The 17310-nt window shown below is 36.4% G+C and overlaps 1 protein-coding gene across 1 annotated transcript in view; it reads right to left on the reverse strand.

Moving 5' to 3' along the window:
• Nucleotides 1-3410: 3410 nt before the first annotated feature.
• The window catches only part of RNF111 (ring finger protein 111), a 44045-nt gene continuing 30145 nt past the window's right edge, over nucleotides 3411-17310 (reverse strand). Inside the window, exons 10-14 of the mRNA XM_054388237.1 lie at nucleotides 16598-16724; nucleotides 6128-6220; nucleotides 5106-5201; nucleotides 4105-4208; nucleotides 3411-3543 (exon numbers count right to left, since the gene is read on the reverse strand). Coding sequence (XP_054244212.1) covers nucleotides 3426-3543; nucleotides 4105-4208; nucleotides 5106-5201; nucleotides 6128-6220; nucleotides 16598-16724 — 538 coding nt within the window. The 3' untranslated portion in view covers nucleotides 3411-3425. The remainder of the gene's footprint in view (nucleotides 3544-4104; nucleotides 4209-5105; nucleotides 5202-6127; nucleotides 6221-16597; nucleotides 16725-17310) is intronic.

Consider the following 17310-nt stretch of genomic DNA (forward strand, 5'->3'; position numbering starts at 1 on the left):
GGGAAGCAGAGCTCAGACGCAGCTGGCACCCACGCTGCCCATCGAGTTTACTGATGGAAGCAGAGCCGCCCCCCGCAGCTGCTGTACTCGATGAACCAAACCTCTGCAACGCTGATTTGGCTTACAAAACCATCCAGTTTATCTGTGGAGTGGGCTTACCTCAGTCAAAAGAGCAACTCGACGCTTCACCGAGGGAAACTGCACCGAAGAGATCATGTCACAACTTTTAGATTTCACTTAGGACTTGAGGTCGGCATGGCAGGCAGCTGGTAACAAACTAGTAATAGCTTAACAACTTGTCCCGAGATTCAGGAAATTAGAGTAGTTGCCTAAACGACAGAAAAATCTCATCACAACTGTTGTGCAATCTCCTAAAATTGACAGTTGTGTTTATTCACATATGCACAATATTTTTATACACTTCATAATGACAGTTCTTCTGAATTGCCAAGTTCCAGATGTTCTGTTTATCAACATATTTCACTGTGATCCTTCAGCGAGGGAATCTTTTTTTTCTTAGGCACTACCTATAGGAATACACATATGGAAAAGAATTGTTATAGACCAAGACTCACAATGGCAAAATGAAGCAAAAGGGGAAAAAACAAACAACAAAACCCCAAAAACCTAACAAAAAACAACTTGCGTAAGAAACATTTTGAATTATACCACTCTAACATTTTATTTTATTGCATACAAAAGGATTTTCTTTGACAATGGAATTTTATATGAAAAGTAATGTGATGTTGTTGAGAATCTTATCTTCAAAGTCAAAGATGCTGCAGAAAACTTAAGGCAATGCATCTAAGCATATAAAGCACAGTAAGTGGTGGAAATTTAAAAAAAAAAATAAAAAATCAAAAGCCTATTCTTTATCCTTCCCTTAAATTATTAAGTCACAACTTTCTGGAACAAAAGTAGGCTACAGCTTTATTAGCCCTGCAATAGGTTGGAGCACTGTGATTCCTGGCAAATACCTACATGTTCAACACCACATTACAATATTAGGCATACATTTAAAAGCAAAACAGTATCAGTAGCAGTTAAAAAACAAGTCAATTAATGGACCACTAAAATACTTCTAGTACCAGGCACCCAAATTAGGCGCATAAAAGATGTCCTAAAGATAACAATTCCCAAACCTGTGCTTCTTTGCTTTGTAAGGAAGTCAAAACTCATTCTATGACATACCCAGGGGCCCAATTACTACTTGCTGGGTTTTTCCCGTACTGTCTCTCAAGTACCTTCTTGGAAACTTTTTAAAGTATCATCAGATTCCAAGCATCAGTGGTCAATTTACTTCCCTCCTTTTCAACAGTCACTGAAAAACAGAATATTTTTACCAACACAGCTTCAACTTCCATGTCCTCAAGAAACTTTAGCATAAAACTGTGTCAGGTTTTGAAGCACTCAAATCATGTGTTACCTCTCTCCTACATCCCCCATCATAGAAGCACAAAGTGGTTTTAAGTTCACTTTCAGTAATGCATTTAAGCTTGAAAATGTCCATTTATCACACAAGATGGACTAAAATTTCTCTTCACTTAAAGCTTCAGTGGTAGAGGTGTTACATTTGTTGCCAGCAATAGGCACTGTACTGGGAAATGCTACTCCTAACAGATTTTTTAAAAAAATTAAAGAAAAAAAGAGAAGCAGCTTTAACCAGACAAAACCAAGCATCAGATTAGATAAGGTAATATTTAGAAATGGATCACTTTTTCAGTGTGAACATAACAGTTCATCTTGTAGGTTTACTGTAAACCATTTTACACTCAATTTAATTACGAAAGACAAAGACAAGAGAAACTGAAGGTATTTATTGTTCAATCCACTTACAAAGCAGGTGGCTTAATGCAAGCTTATTGACATGATCATATATATGATCCCCAAGGAACATCTTTTCCAAAGTGACAGCAACACTGTCTCAATGTTTTTGCACATTTGCATTTTGTAATGTTGAGCACATTTAAATAAACTAGAATCTATTTTATGTGAATGAATGTTGATGAGCAACTTGAATTCTGATGTGGATTAAAACCTCCTCCAAAGGCAAAATGTTAGTACATTATAACTTAATTCTATATACTATATTATGCAGCAAATCTTAACTATAGAAAATATTTCAATCAGTGATGGACTGTTGGTAATTTATAAAGAGGGGATCTATAATCAAGGCAAAAACTAGGTAACCACAGAATTTGTCTCATTTTCTACAGAAATTTACAGGCTTTCAACTTACTAGTGAAAAATAAAACAAGAGACAAGTGGATTTAGCTAACTATTAAGTTTAATAAAAATCCCAAGACAAGCCTGGATCTTTAGAAGTTCTATGAATGTTTGTATATCTGCCACAAAAGAAAAAAAAAAGAAAACCCAAACCCACCAAAAACTTGAAACACAAAACCCCTGCAGCTCTAAGTCCTTATTGAATGGTTTCATATTAAAAAGACAGAAACAAACGAAGCACAAACAAAACAACCCTCCTCAATATGTGCAGATACTTCAACTTAAGTTAAAAGATGACCAGATAGGTATTTTTTGTATTTCCCTAGTAATTCTTTCAATTCTTTCTGCAAGTATCTACAATCCAGCTAACTAAAAATCAACATTTAGTGTTCAACTAGAGCTGTTTCACAGCAGCAAATATTTAAGTTAGGGATTCAAATTTCTAGGCATAGGAAGAAAATGATAAATACAATCTGAACAGCAGTCTAAATGTTTTAATATTGACATTCAATTATATCTGCATTGTGCTGAAATTTTAAAAACAAACACAAAAATCTGATCAGACAAAACCTCTGCTGATGAAGATGCTATATGTATCAAACTGAATATAGTTTGCATTCTGTTCCCAGTATTAAGGATGTTCTCTGACTCAGAACTGATATTGTAAATATACAGCAGCCACTTTTTTCCTAGTTAAGGAATGTCTCGATACATAATATTATCCTTTTCTAGATGATCTTTATACATTTAAACTAAAAAATATGATTGATTAAATTAAGGAATCTGAGGTTAGTAATGAATTAAATCATACTTTCAAAGCTCAATACTATGTAAAACAAACCAAAAAAACAAGACCATACAGTTTTACTTACTAAAGCAGCTAATCTTGCCTGCAAGTTTGGGGTCACAAAGCCCATAATATGTGCAAACAAATGCAATACAAGGAACCATGCAAAATACAGTAATGAATAAAAAGAAATAATGTAAAACCTAAAAAACCAAAGGTTTATAAATACTCTGAAACTCAACTGTCTTCTACATAAACTGTAGGTCTAGCATTAGTTGTACCATATAGCAGAGCCAGCACTCTAGGTTCAATGCTTCCAAATCTGCACAGGTAAGTCGTGCCATCTTTGGTTGACTGCAGTACCAGGAAAGACGAGAGGGAGTGAGAAGGACAAGAGTTCTGGAAAGCGGTGTCAACTTTCACTAGGCAGCTGAGCCTCAATGTCCACTCTGCAAATGGGGCACTTCTTGTTAGTAATCAACCACTGATCTACACATACTTGGTGGAAAAGGTGCATACATGGAAGGCGCCTGTTATCAGAACAGGAAAACATTAATGTTAACAAAGTATTTCTGTATCAATATACCCATTGGTAAAAAGCAATGTGGGTTTTGCTATTGAAGTGTCTATTCTTTTTCCACGTGCATTTTTTTATTTTCAAAGTTTTACTAGCCTTTCCAGTTGAGCCTGTGTTATGTATAGTTCCAAGAAAAAAAAAAAGGATATAGGCAATGAAATCAAGTGTCAGCTAGTTTCTGCTGTATTACACTGATTTAAATCTGTTCTAGATTAAGCAGAAACCCTAAAATTGACAGTCTTGATTAATTCAAAATATCAGTTTGGACTCATGTTATAACACAGGCAGTCAACTTACAGAAGACCGTAGACAATAACCTACACTCTACCTGAAGACAATACAGACTCAACAATGTATGTTTTCAATTGCAAGTTTTTTTATTAGTTCAATTAGTTCAAAAGTCTTTAACTGTAACTCTCAACCTCTGCAACCTCTGTTGCAGAGTAGTGTACTGTATTCAAGTATAGTCTCAAAGCCAGGATATTATGTTCTGATTTTCAGAGGTACTATTTACCTGACATCTTCACCTTCCTCCAATATAGACAAGCAGATGGTACACTTTTCCTCTGTGTCTTCTTCTGTCCCTTCATCCCCATCTTGTTTGCAGTGCAGTTTCCTCTGTGAGAACCAATCAGTTGTTACCTTATTAGTAGAGATGACATTATTGACAAACTGAATAAAATCTGTTTTTAACACATATTCAACATACACTTCTTTGAAAACATTTCATAATATTTATCCAAATGTATTTGAACCAAAATTAATCAAGAACTAGGACCTGGAGCAAAATCACAGGGCATGTCAGATTTAACTACTGTTAATTACAAAAGAGTGCTAGACTGTAAACATTAATTCCTATTGTTGCAACCAGTCTTCTTACTTGTTGTCTATGTATAAATATCTTAATTTTATTCATGAAGAGGCAAAAAAAGTTAATTAAAAATAAAATAAAAATTAAAGTCCTTTCAAACCTAGTGTCTTATTATTTATCAAGTCTGAAAACACACTATGTACATATGGATGGGATTCTATATTATAATACAATTATCTCAGTGTGAGACAAGTTTTCTGTACACTAGATGCAAAACTTCCTAGTGTCCCAGTCTTCCTAACAGGATTAGAGTAATGGTTAAAATGACACATGCAAAGCAGGTACATCACAAAAAATTTACTACAAAACTGAAGTCTTACTTTTTTTGATGAATTATCATTGAAATCTGTTGACAGTTTAGCTAGCAATAGTTACTTCTTTCCTTATAGGGCTATTAATAACTGCTTGACAAGTTACTAAATCATAACAAACCACTTTTATCACATTATAGTAGCTACAGGTCTATATATAGACCAATTTTTATTTGCAAAACAAGTGGCATTGAAATTGTATCTTGAAATTGCAAGATACAGAAAACACACGCTCTTTGAAGCTGACATTTCTGCAGATTTAAGCTAAACATAAATGTTACTAGATTTTTCAAAGAAATAATACAGACAGGTCACAATTTCAGAAATCCTCACCTTTTTGTATTTATGTGGGTATGTACATCTTTCTATAGTTCCCTGTGTTGCTCCACGATTAACGTTACCTAATCGTTCTTCTAAGTGAATCAGCTCCTAAAAAATTATCAAAGAATAAACAGTGTAAGAACTGTTATTTCAACCACTTTGAGTAAATATTCACTTTATTACAACCCATTTGCAGAATGGCAAACTCACAATTACCAACTTATTCAAGTATAGGCAAAGTAAGAGAGTATGTTGTATGGGAATAGCGATGGATTTCTGTAGAGAAACCCACACAACACTGCCTGGTATTTTAAGTATAGGAAAATTATTTTACTACCAAAAAAAAAATAGAAATTGTTTGTCAGCTAGGAATGGTTATCTGTATGTTCATATGTACTTGCTTTTCTAATGAGGAAAATGCAATTAAAATGCACTACATCAGTAATTACTTTTTAACAGTCACGAAGGCTTAGAAGAGAAAAACAGTTGCTTACGTTTAAATATGACCAATTTATTTTTCTCCAGCAATGAGTTTATTAGTACCATGAGAGGTCACTGAAGATGTTTTCAGTGTACTAGGGTCATTAACTCTCTGCATCTGATACCTTCTCTTATCTTTTTTTTTTTTTTTTTAAATCCCCCTTCAGTTTCAGTTTTTAAGCCCCCTTCAGGACAGCACTGTTAAAGTTGCCACGTGTCCATAGAAGGATCCTAGGATAGCTATTCAGAGACACCACTACCTTTTACCAACACGCTGTGTGAATACTACATCCTGTGTTCTGGGACGGTGGGCAGAGCAAGATGCATTGTCAGTTAATAACCAAGTAAGCCTACATTGTCCAGGGCACCTTTTCTTGACTGACTTTTCAATATGCTTTTATCCCACTTCATGATAGCAAGGTCATTCTATAAATAAAGGTTATTTTCTTTACGATTCTTTTACTGCTGTATATAGAACTAGGTCTACCATACACCCTCCCCATATTCCCTCATGACATATTTTGATATGTATCTAGTTTCATTCTATTACAAACCTCAAAATTGCCCCTGAAAGGGCCTCTGAATGATGTTCCATCCAATCCCGATGAAATGTAACGGATGTGAGGGTAGCCCGCCATGTCTGGTACCTATTCAAACAGCAGACGTTAAAGTTAAACCTACTCAGAACAGCTTCAGTATTTTACTGTCCACTTTGCAAAATTTAGAGTCCTTTTGCTTTTTATTGAACCACTTATTTATATTTCTCAGCTTCAGCACACAATTCCAGCTGATGGCATTACACACCATCATTTCAGGCTCCCTAAACATAACTAGAAGCAAAACAGAAGTGAGACTAGATCCTTCATTACAACCTCTCCACGTCTGTCTTATGCATTGCTTGGTCTCACTTCCCAAATCTCAAAACCTGTATCTACTTTGTATGAACTACCATCAATATCTACCTATTGTTGCAAAAAACCACCTGAAAACTACATATGAACTTATAAAAAGAAGTTGCTATAAATTCTCAAATATAACAACTGAACATCCTCAGACATACTTCAAATTTAGAGGCAAATTAAAAAAAATTAAAATATCACACAACTTGCATCTAAAGTCACAGGCAACTCTACATACACTCTACATTCAAACATCCACTGACTTCCTTGCTTCCTTGTATATTAAAAGAGATAAGCAGTAAACAGAATACCACTGTCTAATGATAGACCCCTCAGGTACTACAAGCACCAGTGCTTTTCATACAGAAAGCAGAAAAGACCACTTTCACAGTAGAACTTCTGAATTCCATTTTTACCCCTACAAGATGAGTGATTAACGGTAGTGATTTTTTTTGTCAGAGTTGGCACTACACTGTCACCACTTAACAAGCACCATGTTCAAATAATCAGATTCTGGTTTTCTTTTCTGGGAAAATATATACAGAATGGCAGAATAGTGGGGGGTGGAAAGGACCTCTGAAGATCATCTAGATCATCTAAGTGTAATGCCTGTGCCAGAGAAACTAGCATCAATTTTTAATGATCAGGTTATAAAGCCCTCGATGATCAGTAGATGCAGTTTACTTAATCATGTAAAGTGCACTGGAATAAAAACTCTAAGCAGAAGCTCATTCGGAAATAACATTAAGTACTTCAGTACTATTCTAGTTTCTCTGCTATCAGCTGGTAACATTTTTGCTGCTGTATATGACAGCTCAAAAGTCAAATCATGAGGCTGTCAACAACTCAGGCATCCCAGATATTATTCATGAAGTCAGATATTCACGTGTGGCTTTTCTTATTTCCAGTAAACATTTCTAAGCTTAACATATATGAAAGTGTAAAATTGAATTTATGCATTGTGAGAAAGCATAGGCTTAGACAAAGTTCCTCACATAACAAACCAGTAAGCTATCTTTCTGTATTTTTCAAATCCAGCCTGGTAACTAGAAGCTGACAGGAACAGAAAAGATTTCTCTGCCCTAAGTATACCAGACTAAACTAGTGCAGAAGGTCCAGTGGAGAGCCACTAAAATGATTAGGGGACCGGAATAGCTGCCTTATGAGGAGAGGCTGAGAGAGCTGGGTCTGTTTACCCTGGAGGAGACTGAGCAGGGATCTCATTAACGCTTATAAATATCTAAAGATGAACGCTAGGAAGATTGAGACAGAATCTTATCAATGGTGTCCAGTGACAGGACAAGGGGCCATGAACACAGGAAGTTCCACAGAAATACAAGGAAAAAATTCTTCATTTTGAGGGTGAGCACTAGAACAGGCTCCCCAGAAGGGTTGGTGAGTCTCCATCTCAGCAAGCATTTAAAAGCTGTCTGGACATGTTCCTGTGTGATTTACTCTGTGTGATCCTGCTCTGGCACAGGGGTTACACTAGGTGATCTTCAGAGGTCCTTTCCACACCCTGCTTTCTGTGATTCTGTATGTTATTTCTTTTTTCTTTCAGAAAAGAAACACAGAATCTGATTATTTGAACATGGTGCTTGTTAAGTGATGATAATGTAGTGCTAATATATGCCACAAATGCAACCACAACATTAGTTTTAGATTTTTATAAGCCAGAGTAATAGAAATTAACTTTCAGAATATTTCCAGAATCCTAATACAGGGTGTGCTTCTCATAAGCAGTCTAAGCATCTGTAGGTCTTGTACTAATTGGAGCTGGAGATGAGAAACAAACAAGGAGGATGAGTACTGCAAACTCAAATAGTGTATCAATTTAAAGATCTAAGTCATTATGCAAGATGCAGAGTGTATTTACAGAGATTATATACTAATACCTTAATTCAGTATGATTGCAACTACAGGATTTTACATCAGCAGGCATGTATGTTCATCTGCATAGCCACAAGTTTCACAGAAGTAACATCTGTTGTTGTCACAGGTCTCACTGACAATATAAACTATAGGAGTAACAATGGAATTTGGGAAACTGCATTAAAAATACAGTAATTTGTAAAAACTACATTGTAAGATACCTGTCTCAGATAGTGACTTATGATCCATTCTCCATTTAAGTGTGCAATTCTATTTGGTCCTCTAATTACAGAAAATGCATTTAAAGAACTAGGTCAACTCACCTACATTGTTGTTCCATGTTTTCACTAGGCATAGACCTGTTGAGCATCATTTGGAAATTCTAATTGCCTCTTACTACATTGTGAATCGACTGCCTCCACTCAGAAGAAAGAAAACTGACAAAACCTCACCTAAGTGTCAGGACTGACTTTCCCTTTTTTTTTTTTTTTTTAATTCACCTGGATATGTAAACAGTCTGCTGGAAAACAACGTGTCTGATAGCACAGATACTGCATCATAACAAGAGCTGTAACATCTCAGGTGTACTGTTGTGAAATGCAGTAACTGAAGTTCCATCTGCTTTAAAGGTCAGATTTTACCAACTGCAGTGACATGTACCGGGACAGGTCTTCCATTTGGAACAATTCTGCCACTGAAGTCTATTTAAGACATCTACTAAATTTAGTTTTAAACACTTCAAAACCAATCAAGAATTTTTCTGAGTATATATCACAACAAACTACTGAACTTAGACAATGGAAATATTGGGTGGGACAATACATTTTCATGCCAAGAAGTTGGTCTTCATATTATCCTGATGGGGAACAGCACAATGCCTCTACAAAATTGTCTGAACATACATCATGTACAGGCTCTCACAAAATTTTGTGAGAGAGCAGCTTACGTTTACGGCCAGGTAAAACACTGTATTTTGAAAAAACATCTCAGCAAGAATAAAACAATTCCTTTATGCCTGCAGAAATCAGTCTGCTAACAAGAGCAAGATTTAAACTGATAATTTTTTTGACTACTAGAAGCTGGAAGACAGAGGGACAAAAGAGAACTATCAGTAATGCCTGACTGTCCTGGTTTCAGCTGTGATAGAGTTAATTTTCTTCCTAGTAGCTAGTGTAGTGCTGTGTTTTGGATTTAGCGTGAGAATAACGTTGATAACACACTGATGTTTTAGCTGTTTCTAAAACATGCTTATCATAAGTCAAGGATTTTTCAGTTTCCCATGGCTCTACCAGATGTACAAGAAAGCTGGGAGGAAGCATGGCCAGTACAGAGTGAAGGGACTCTGTGGGGGCTGGGGTGACTGTTAGTTGCTGGCTGGGGTTAAACCACGACACCAACTAAAAGAACAGTCTAAGAAAAATCCCTTTGACAATTACCATCAAGCATCAATTGCAAAGAGATGATTTCAGCTCTCTTCAAACAGTTTCACACACAAATGTGCGTTTTCAGAATTTTTCATATTGAATGTTAAGGAAAAAAGGAAAAGCTTGAAGCCAATGAAGAAAGTAAAGAGTTAAAGATAATGACAGTCTGCACTAGCACTTTTATATATTCAAATTATAATATATACTCTAAAGCAATATACTCTGGACCTGCAAATCCAGTACATGTTTGCCAAAAACTGTTTCCTGTAGAACAAGTATCATGTTTCTGGTTTATGACAGGCAGGTCCTGCCTGACTGATCTGATCTCCGACAATAAGGTGACCTACCTAGTGGATGAGGGAAGTGCCATGGGCATTGTCTACCCAGACTTTAACAAAGCCTTTTACATTGTCTCATACATCATCCTCCTTCAGAAACTCATGGCATAAGGCTTGGACAAGAGCACTCTGCATTGGATTAAAAACTGGATAGATGGTCGGGCCTAAAGAGTGGTGTGGAATGGAGCTAAATCTGTCACTAGTGGTGCTCCCCAGGGTTCAGTACTAGGGCCTGTCCTCTGTAGTGTCATTATCAATGATCTGGATGAGAGGATTGAGTGCACCCTCAGTAACTTTGCAGATGACATGAAGCTGGGTGGCTGTGTTGATCTGCTAGAGGGTAGGGAAGCTTTACAATGGGATCTGGACAGGTTAGACAAAGGTGCCAAAGCTAATTGGATGAAGTTAAACAAGGCCAAGTGCCAGGTCCTCCACCTGGGTCACAACAACCCCACAGTAAGCCATAGACTTGGTGATGTGTGGTTGGAAAGCTGTTACTCAGAGAGGGACCTGGGGATATTTGGTTGACAGTCAACTAAATAGGAGTCAGCAGTGTGCCCAGGTGGCCAAGAAAGCAAATGGCATACTGGCTTGTATTAAAAACAGTGTGGCCAGCAGGAACAGGAATCATCCCCCTGTACTCAGCACTGGTGAGGTCACACCTCAAGTACTGTGTTCACTTACTGCAAAAAAAGATGTTGAAATGCTGGATGCTAGGAAATATTTCTTCACAGAGAGGGTTCTCAAACAAGTGGAATGGTCTGCCTAGGACAACAGTGGAGTCACCATCCCTAGAGGTGTTTAAGCAGCGTGTGGACTTGGTACCTAGAGACATGGTTTAGTATTGACCCTTAAGTGCTGGGTTGAAAGTTGGACTGGATGATCTTAGAAGTCTCTTCCAACTGGATGTTTTCCTGTTATTCTGTAAAACAAAGCCCAATGATAACCCTATCCATTTAGCTGCTTAGGTCCAGATTAATACTAAAAAAAATAAGTAAAGCTGATCAATTAGTATCTTAATAAGCCAAATTAAAAAAAAGGAAAAATCATAGTTTTCATAGAGAGACACTGTGCAAAAGAACAAGCAATGCATGCTGCATGGCTGAAACCTAATTGTAACTGGGAGGAACATAAAACGAGTGCTCTTCAAAAGCACAAAATACCACCAAAAAAATCTGAGTAACAGTAACTCATAAAGAAAACAAGAAGCAGCTGCATTACAGAAGTCTATTTTCTTATTTGAAAATTGCAGTTAAATTTGGTGCAGCTAATCAGGGCTATCTCAAACCTGAACTTTCACATTACATTACTATTGCTACATGAAGTTACAAACTTAATGTTCTGATACTTTAACAGGAAGTTTGTTGCTTTTTTTTTTTTTTAAACAGATCACACTAAAAATTTTTACAGACATTTTTTGCATCTCTTAGAGGTGTGATACCTGTGTATGACTATACTTTGAATGATACTATTCTGACCGGCACATATCTACCACAAGGCACTGGGACCTCTTGGCCTATGCTTTAAATTAATTCCCAGTGTTTACAACTAAGTAAAAATTACCTCAACCACTCTGAGTCCTTAAACAGGAAAAGGAACAAAACAGTAAGGTTCTGAAATAGAAGAGAAGGGGGGGGGGGGGCGGGGGCGGAAGGAAAAAGCATATGGAACACCTAGGAGAGGTTAAGCTATCTAAATAAATAAATAAATAAAGATCTAGAGATCTCCCTCTGACTGGGAAGCTGCAGTTCAGGTTCACAAATAAATTAAGGATTTTCCTAAGGCTTGCATCAACCCTATAGAGATTTATTACACCATAGCTAGCAAAATCTAAAGTCCAGGTTATTTTTTCCCCTCTAAATTCAGGATCAACAAGACACTATTTAAACAGATAGAAGAGGCTGGAGTCAAGAGACTGGAACAGCATACTATATCCCAGGAACTTACTTTGAGCAACAGGCAGCTGCAACAATTTCAGGGGCATGTCGATAGCCTCTGTTATTTAAGATATATTTTATAAAGCAGAAGCTTAAAAATAACCCCAAGAAACCAAAACCCAAACCACAAACAAAACAACAAAAACCCCACAAGACACCTCCCACTACTATGCATAATATGATCCAAAAATTACATTTATGACAGCTTGAGTATTTTGAAAACAAGACAAATAGAATACTCTGTCAGTGGCAGGTTTGTTGCTTAAGTTTTAAACAGTCAAAAACCCAGAGCAGCTGTGGTAAGTTATTCACTTATACAAGAGTAAATATATGAAATTAAAAGGCACAGAGGGAACACTGCTCACTTCAGGCCTATATTTAAAATTTAGTTATTAGCGTAGAGCTGAAGGATTTTGGTTTTCTTTGATTACAAAGATAAGACTGAAAAGAGAAAAAATAAGATCTTCTAGTTTTAACCTTCTACTCTACCCTCCATTAAATGGCAAAGGAACAAATTCAATCCATAAAAATCACTCATTTTTTAAAAAAGCACATTTAAAATATAAAGCACTGACTTTTTAAGTTTCCTAGCAGCAACCCCATATTCAGAGCAAGCTCCCATTGTAAAGCTGAACTAAATTACAATTTCTAAATGAATGTCTGCAGACTTCTGAATCTTTATTGCAAATACCACATTATTCTCCATTTTTCTAATCCTTATTTTTTGAAGTCTGAAAAATGTTAGAAATATTCTTATCTTTGCGGATACAAAGCGTAACCAATCTTACAGCCAAACATAGCATTCTGGTCATTCAGGTAACTATGTAATATCTGAAAACCATGAGACACAGGAAAGCCAGCAGAATAGCGAAGGGGATCATTTCAGGTTGCCCTCAGGCCAAATTTAGAAACATCTTCTAGAGATTTCTTTTTATATTTTTCCCCTTCCAGATTTCACTATGAACTTGGATGCCTGTTCTGTCCTAAAGCAACAGAAGAATGGGAATTCTGCTTGGATATGTGTTGCAGCTCTAAGTATGGTTTAGCCAGTTAGAATCATGGCTGGTATTACAGTTCATTATGAAAATGTCATGTTTCTTTTAACATCTATCTCAGCTTATTAAATTACAAAAATTCTCATCCTGTACACCTATATGTGACAATTGGTGCTGGGCACTCAACAATGCCAAAAAAGCAGCCAAAGTCACAGACTAAACAGAAATTGAAGTGGCATCTAACAGCAAGCACTGGCATCAGCAAAGAACAGAAGAACAGATAAAGCCCTCTATCTCCTGTGCCTTTGCTCTCTGATGTTTCACTAGGTATAACATGCAGTGATCTTCCATTGATTCTTAATGTTGCTCAAGTTCACAGAATGGCTAGCTGTCCAGAAAGGAATTCGACATAAAAATCACTTTGACAGAAGATCTTTCCTCAACACATACATGGCATTAAAGCAGTAATGATGGGAACACAAGCAGCAGTAATGATGGGAACACAAGCTGCTCTATGCCAGGGTTACACTTAGCATAAATGTATTAAATCCAGGATGGAAGCAGCCCACTCCTTGTTTACAGGAAGGAAGCTCTGTTTAGCTGCTTTTAATCTAGGATTCCTTCTGAAGCAACATTTAAACAGGTGAAAGTTTTTTCAATCAAGTTAACAGAGAAAGAGATTTTTGTTTTCCCCACCCTCTATGTGGATTGTCAAAGCTACTGAACATTAATTATCTCCCCTAACATAACTTCATTGTTTTGTCTCCCTGACGATTAAACTGCAGTCTACATTCCAGCACTGAACCGACGAAGATTAGGTTATCTTAAGGAGAAAATTCTTTACTTTGAGGGTGCTGGAACACTGGAACAGGCTGCCCAGAGAGATTGTGGAGTCTCCTTCCTTGGAGACGTTCAAAACCTACCTGGATGTGTTCCTGTGCAACCTGATCTAGGTGAACCTGAGTTAGCAGTGGGGTTGGACAAGATGATGTCCAGAGGTCTTTTCCAATCCCTATCACTCTTTGATTCTGTGATCTGCATCCAATTAAAATTAAGAGTGCTATTCTCATTAAAAACCAAATAATCCATTAGGCCCTTTATAGTCTGGGAGTAGGTTGAAGAGTTTCTAGTACTGTAGAACAGACAGGAAAAAAAATGTACTCTGCCTGCTCCTTCACAAATGATTTTTATCTGAACTACTGCAGGAGCTATTTTAACAGACTCTCCCTCCCCATCCAGTAAAGCTGCATCAAGAATACAATTAATGAGGCCTGTAAATGGCAATTTAGCACCCTCTGTAGTAACTGAAAGAAGCAAGCATTCTTCATAACATCTACCACGTAGCACACTTAACAGAGGGACTCTAATCATAGTTAAGCCTTTCCTTCACTGCCCCTTTTCCTAAAGTTACAAAGTAAACTACCAGGTAACAGTTACAATTAAGCTGTTGCTTTTTAATAAAAACTAAAATGGCACTTTAGTTTAATATCTGGTTGTTTGCTAGATGAAAATCTTCACTACACTATTTCTCTATATTCAAAATCAATTTTGCTGACAGATCTGCTGTACTCTCACACACATCCAAATGAAGAAATCTTTGACTTTCATTATTGCCATAGAAAGGGCAGAACGCTTTGAACTTGTTGTACATGTAACTTCCAGCAATGCTCTAACCTGCCTTTATATTCTTCTAGTTTGTGTAATCTGAATATTCAGAACACAACTTCAAAGTTGTAACACCATCTGATCGCATCAAGATTCAAAACATATTCCAGACACTTGAGGAAGTACTGCTTAGATCCGTGTATACACTGTTAAACATGCAATCAGTAAAGTGTGTACTAAAACTCAAAATACCAACACCTTCCATTTAATTTCATCCAGATATTCATGAACTACTGTTACGAGGATTAGATATCCCTACACAAGCACGTGAACATGTTTCTGTAGAATTAAAGGAACCCTATTTCACTTGACACTTTTATCAATTAGTAACAGCCATACTGAGGAAAAGGGCAAGACTCCCTGAAGTATTTTGTCACACGTTCAGCAAATACTTCTGAAGACTATCATAGCTTTCTTTCACTCTACTGATAAAAACCAAAATAAACAGCAGGGTCCCAACTACTTGCTTGTATAGCATATTTTCTTTGCAGGAATATCCCTATGAAAGTTAAAATACAGTTTAAAGTTTCTCATTGCATTGTAATATAAGGATGAATGCAGAAGTTTCTAGAAACTTCAGAGCAATAGTGGAAATAAATCCTATAACTGACTTACCCCGATATAACAATGAGATAGAATAGACATATGTTTAACTTGCTGCCTCCTAATGCTGAACTACTAGAAGGGTGTTTTTTCTCTGAGAATCTAAAGCAACTGAATAAAAAGAATAAAAGAATGCAGAAAATCTTCATTTGAATAGACAGCATACAGGCAATACAGTTATATAGTAAGAATCTGATTTGCTACACTAAAATACCAGATTATACAGACTGCTCTAGGTAAGAATGCAAGCTGTGCATCAAGGTGTTACCAAACCTGGTATTTCAGGAAAATACTTAAGGATTATGATCATGTTTGTTAGTACAATAGAAAAGAAAAAGCAATATAAGACCTGACTGTGAAGAGAACACTATTACAGTACTGATTGCAAATTGGCATTTCAACCACTAGACGTCAATTCTGGCTACTAACAGAGGAATTCTGCAACACCAACACGTGCAGGTTGATTTTAAGTTATTATTTTAGCATTCACCTACAGATGAACCCACAGTTTTGATAGATTATCTTGCTTTAAGAGGGTTAAATAATATGGGTTAGCTACACAGAATACCACAAGAAACACTGAACAAGACTTGTTTAAAATGAAATTTGCGTCTCTGAATTTTCAGTAAGCAAAATTAAGACTATTTTAAATAAATCTAAAAATACTTCTAAAATAATACCCTATAGAAGTCAGAGTTATGCTGATTTTCATTGGTTTCCTAGTGCAGATTAAAAAAAATTATGTGTAACAAGGGACTAGTTTACACTCACACTTCCTCTTACTTACAACTCCTCATGCAACAGAATTATATACTTTATCCTATACAATTAGGTTGATGAATACCAAATATTATTGGGAACAACCAGATTTCTAGATGGAATTCTAGCTATGCTGGATACACCTTAGAAATAAAGCACCAGTGCTAATCCTCATGCACTAGGTGGGAAGTTAACAATCATTAAACTCATTAAAGAAGAATCTGAACTTTAAAAATCAGATGCAGAGGGTCAATGTGTTGAAATACAAGTAACAATTTAATTCAAATACATTTCACTTTACAAGAGCTGAAGTAGAAATGTTAGTGTCCTATACTATTTTAATAGACTGAGCCTAGTTCCCTATCTGGGAGCAACACACAGAAGAACTGGCTATTTTCTTCTTCAGCTGAACCACTAATTTTTGCAGCAATATATACTTGTCCAATTAAATACAATAAACCTTACAACGTTTTTCCTCACAAACAAAATACAACGACCAATGATCACAATTTTTCATAAGTTATCTCCTTACCATTAGGGGAAGAGCCCCTATTTGCAAGTGATGAAGTCGAGGAGGTGCATGGTAGTGGGCCAAGTGAGGATGCAAAGGCCCTGGAGGGTAAGTAGCTGCAGTCACACCAGCTTCAATTCCCAGTTCCCTGTACATGAAAGAAAGTGGCATTACATCTTGATTCCTAGATAAAATTCCATTGCTTCGAAAGCATACACAGCTACCACAACAGTTTTACTTAAGAATACTTTTTAAACTCACTTTTGCTTTGCTGAAGAATCATCTTAATCATACTATAACTTAAAGCTGGTTTTAAATCAGCTGTGAATATTTAGAATGATAAATCAGTAGAGACAACTCCACATTTATTGTGCCTATAACTATTACTAGTGTGAAGGCTTCTCTGTAGCTCACACTATGGAAAAAGCAGCTGTCACGCATGCACTTTTTCCCTGGTAGTTAAAAGTATCTTGTTAAAAATTAAATATATTGTGGAACTGAAATATAACCTTCATAGGTAGGACTGCTGCAATTTTAAGTAAGTTTAAACAAAGAGGAGAGAGAATACATCAGTTTGTAGCTCAAATCCAAACCTCTATTCTATGTAAGAGCATAAATATATGGAGAGTCTTCATTATGTTTTACATACCTATTTTAAAATAACTCCCTAAGAGTCAGTAACACTCAATTTCATTTTAAAAGCAATGGATACCCACCCCTCCCCCATCAAAATA

The sequence above is a fragment of the Indicator indicator genome, chromosome 16 (assembly GCF_027791375.1).
Source record: "Indicator indicator isolate 239-I01 chromosome 16, UM_Iind_1.1, whole genome shotgun sequence".
Taxonomy (NCBI): domain Eukaryota; kingdom Metazoa; phylum Chordata; class Aves; order Piciformes; family Indicatoridae; genus Indicator; species Indicator indicator.